The following is a 3,559-nucleotide window of genomic DNA, read 5'->3' as shown; positions in this document are numbered from 1 at the left end:
TCTTTCCAAACATACCGCTAGGTGTCGTCCTTACACTGTAGGCCTGTGACAGGTCCCACAATGCACCTCACTCAACTTTGACCTGCCCCATTGCATGACGGGAAACAAAATGGCGGCGCCCATAAAATCCAGGTAAAATAGAACAGGTTTGCGATAAAATATTTACTCCGACTTTTTCGGCCATTTCTTCTATGTCAGGGCACAGCCCACTAATTCCAGCCCCTATTGGAATATATAGAAAACATCTAACAACTGAGCTGTCAACAATCACCTACTTGAGTGTTCAACTATTGCAAACACACACTGACAGGGTAGTCCAACTTCCAAATTGTCCATTTAGTCCAAAAATTTAACTTTTTGACCAGCGGTACTAGCACGGCAAATCCAAACACTGGCAGCATGACCTCTGACCCCCATGAAGACCACCAAAAGACAAGAAGATGGGATTAGTTTTAGAACTCTACCAAGCAGCCAAAACAACACTAACGGCCAGTTTTTTCAAGTTAGTAGAAATAGAAATAACTCCCCAGCTGGAAAATGCCAGCATTTATCCACACATACCAAGAAAAAGGCTGTTTTCAGTTGGTTTGGATGCGGTTATCAAAGGGGTCTCAGGCTGGGCCCTCTGGGCATGCGCCAATTGGTGACCTTTGCCCTCATATTTAAGCATGATATGCATCATACTTGTTGCTGGACACGGAATTCTTTTGGAAAAAGAAATAAAGGTAATTCTGAAGACTTTTTAAGCTAGTTCTTTTTCGCTTTGTCAATATTTGAGCTGTTCCGCTTTAGTTTGACAGGATGTTAAAAGTTTGTTTATGTCTGGGCCACGTAAATGAGTTCCATATGGTCGGCTGATAGCGGAAAGTTTCCTATGTGAAAATGATCTGTGTTAAGGTCTCATTCTTGAGTTTTTGTTAACTATGGCCGCCTATGGCAAAATACGTAACTTTACATAGGCCAAAACCCAATAATTTGAATGACAGCCATCTAGTCTATCCGATCAATTTTGAGCACAATGGCCCTACATTACGTCAAAAAATTCCCAACCAGATCTAACCCAACAATCTCTTTTTATTTATTTATAAACTGCACTTGGCCACTCTCCGCCAGAGGTCCTCCAGCGCTGCTACCTCCTGACCGCATTACCCATCACAACAGCGTGTAAACATCCGACCTGTCGCGCGGATGTCAACACTTACCCACTAATTTTAGCACATACAAACAACCTCTCATATCACAAGCGGTTTACGCCAACTGACTTAGCTAAAATGCAATTTCTGGCGGATATAAACACACATCCATACACGCATTTAATTTTTAGTACGATCTACTTTAGAGTACCCACGCGGAAGAATACCGAAATGAGACCTTATACTAGTGGCTGGACATAGACACTTGGCAGATCTAGAACTTAGCTGTGAGGTAAGGGAGAATCTGTAGCCTCTACCAGGCTTCGGGAGGAGGATGGAAAGAGTAGAAATTGGCCCAATAGAGAGAGATAGCATGCGGGGTGAGTTGCACCGCTAAGAGTACAGTGACGTGCACCCGTACTCTCCAGCAGACCAACTCCCTCGGCATGTTATCTCTCTCTATTTGGCCAATTTCTACCTTCTCCAGTCGCCTCCCGAAGCCTGGTAGAGGCTAGAGAATCACCGCAGTGCTGGAGTTGATATAATGTGTGGAGCTGGCTGGAAGTCTAAAATGTCTGGTTTCTTGTTCCAGAAGGATTCGTCAGGCAGATACCCAAACCTACAGTCACTGTGGTACTTAGTAGTTATAGGAATTTCCCTATGATCATATAGTACAGTTCCAAAACATGGACTGATGCACCAAACACTCAAATCTGCAATTTCTGATTTCTTGTTCCAGAAGGATTCGTCGGGAAGATACACCAACCTACAGGGTGTCCCGAAGGCCCTCCTGCCTGGGGTGGGGGGCAGGAAGATCCTCACCTTCTGGTGGGACGCTCTCAACACGTGAGTTAACTGCAACACTTCTGATATGAAATGAAATACACCTTTATTGTACCTTTATTGTACCTTTATTGTACATACATGCCACGACGGGCTAGGTACAGGTCAAGACCCTAGGAGAAGGAAATGTGTCCCTAGCTAGCAAGTAGCATTAGCCAATAAACCCCATGGTTATATGGATGCAAAATGTTTTTATTTCTCAGTGTGTCTGGTTTATATGACATTGTGTTTGTTTTGCAGGAGGCAGCTGTTTAGCGATGTGTACCTGGTGACAAATGCAGACAAGTAAGTCAGCAATCCTGGAGTTTGTGCTGTAATTATAGAGAGAAAGAATGTAAAAAAAGATCCAGAGATTTCTCCACTGACTTATTAGATAGTAAAAGATTGGAATGAATAAATGAATGAATGAATGAATGAATGAATGAATGAATGAATGAATGAATGAATGAATGAATGGATGAATGAATGAATGAATGAATGAATCAGTCAATTAACAATTAGTTTTTCCTTTCTCTATATTGATTGAACTTAATGTATCAATAAATACATGCATGGATGAAAAAGATTGAATGAATGAATGAATGACTAAATGAATGAAGAAAGGAAGGAAGAAAGAAAGGAAAAAGGAATGAATGAATGAATATGCAAACAGACGAATAATCTATTTTGACCCTCCCCCAGGTACAAGCACTTTGAGCGACTGCACACGACTTTCTGGTAAATGAATGAATGGATGGATGGATGAATGAATGAATAAATGAATGAACTAATGAACGAATTAATGAATGTGCAAACAGACAAATTTACAATTTTGACCCTCCCCCAGGTACAAGCACTTTGAGCGCTGGGCGACTGCACACGACTTTCCGGTGGAGAATATCGTGAACGACGGTTCAACAACGTTTGAGACGCGACTCGGTTCCGTGGCAGACTTCGAGCTCGTTCTACGCAACAAACGGGTCAACGATGATGTCATGGTGGTACGTGGTGTATATTGTTTGTTTGTTTGTTTGTTTATTTGTTTGGCTGTATAAGTATTTTAAGTAATGATAATATGTATTATTGCTGGCAGGTTGCAGGAGACATGTTGTTCCAGGACCAGAAGTTTGACCTCTCACAAGTCCTGGACTACTTTAAACTCAAGGTGAGTTATATATGAGTTATTTAAACTCAAGGTGAGTGACCAGTTTGCAGAGGAAATTAGTCCAACTCCTGCATATCTTTGACAAATGATGAATAAACCATGCTTCTGTGATGTAATGTTACACAAATACAACATTCTGGAATTTTTGGTCCAGTTTTTATCTTGTGTGCTATCTGCCAACATGAATAAACAAACAAGATGTGTTATAGTTTTATTAATTAACATATTCATTTTTTATTTTATTTTCAAAGATTTTTATCTATTCAACGTTGTATTCATTACAGGATGGAGAGCTGGCGATCTACTACGAGATGGAGCCATCCGAGAAAACAGAGTCACGGGGGATAGTGGAGGTGGAGAAAACCACTAACAGGTAGGGTTTTTTTAGGAATCAGCTGCTTTCTTTGAATTTAGAGAGAGATTTTCAGAGTCTAACAGA

General features: G+C 41.0%; 1 protein-coding gene across 1 annotated transcript in view; it reads left to right on the top strand.

Moving 5' to 3' along the window:
• Nucleotides 1-660: 660 nt before the first annotated feature.
• LOC109473144 (glucuronokinase 1-like) overlaps nucleotides 661-3,559 on the top strand; it is a 12,213-nt gene continuing 9,314 nt past the window's right edge. Inside the window, exons 1-5 of the mRNA XM_019773044.1 lie at nucleotides 661-725; nucleotides 1,873-1,979; nucleotides 2,217-2,261; nucleotides 2,803-2,956; nucleotides 3,049-3,120. Of these exons, the coding sequence (XP_019628603.1) occupies nucleotides 669-725; nucleotides 1,873-1,979; nucleotides 2,217-2,261; nucleotides 2,803-2,956; nucleotides 3,049-3,120 (435 nt within the window). The 5' untranslated portion in view covers nucleotides 661-668. The remainder of the gene's footprint in view (nucleotides 726-1,872; nucleotides 1,980-2,216; nucleotides 2,262-2,802; nucleotides 2,957-3,048; nucleotides 3,121-3,559) is intronic.

Source organism: Branchiostoma belcheri, unplaced genomic scaffold (assembly GCF_001625305.1).
Source record: "Branchiostoma belcheri isolate BF01 breed outbred unplaced genomic scaffold, Haploidv18h27 scaffold29, whole genome shotgun sequence".
Lineage (NCBI taxonomy): Eukaryota > Metazoa > Chordata > Leptocardii > Amphioxiformes > Branchiostomatidae > Branchiostoma > Branchiostoma belcheri.
Note: the sequence above shows the minus strand (reverse complement) of the source record. Positions and strands in the feature narration are given on the sequence as shown.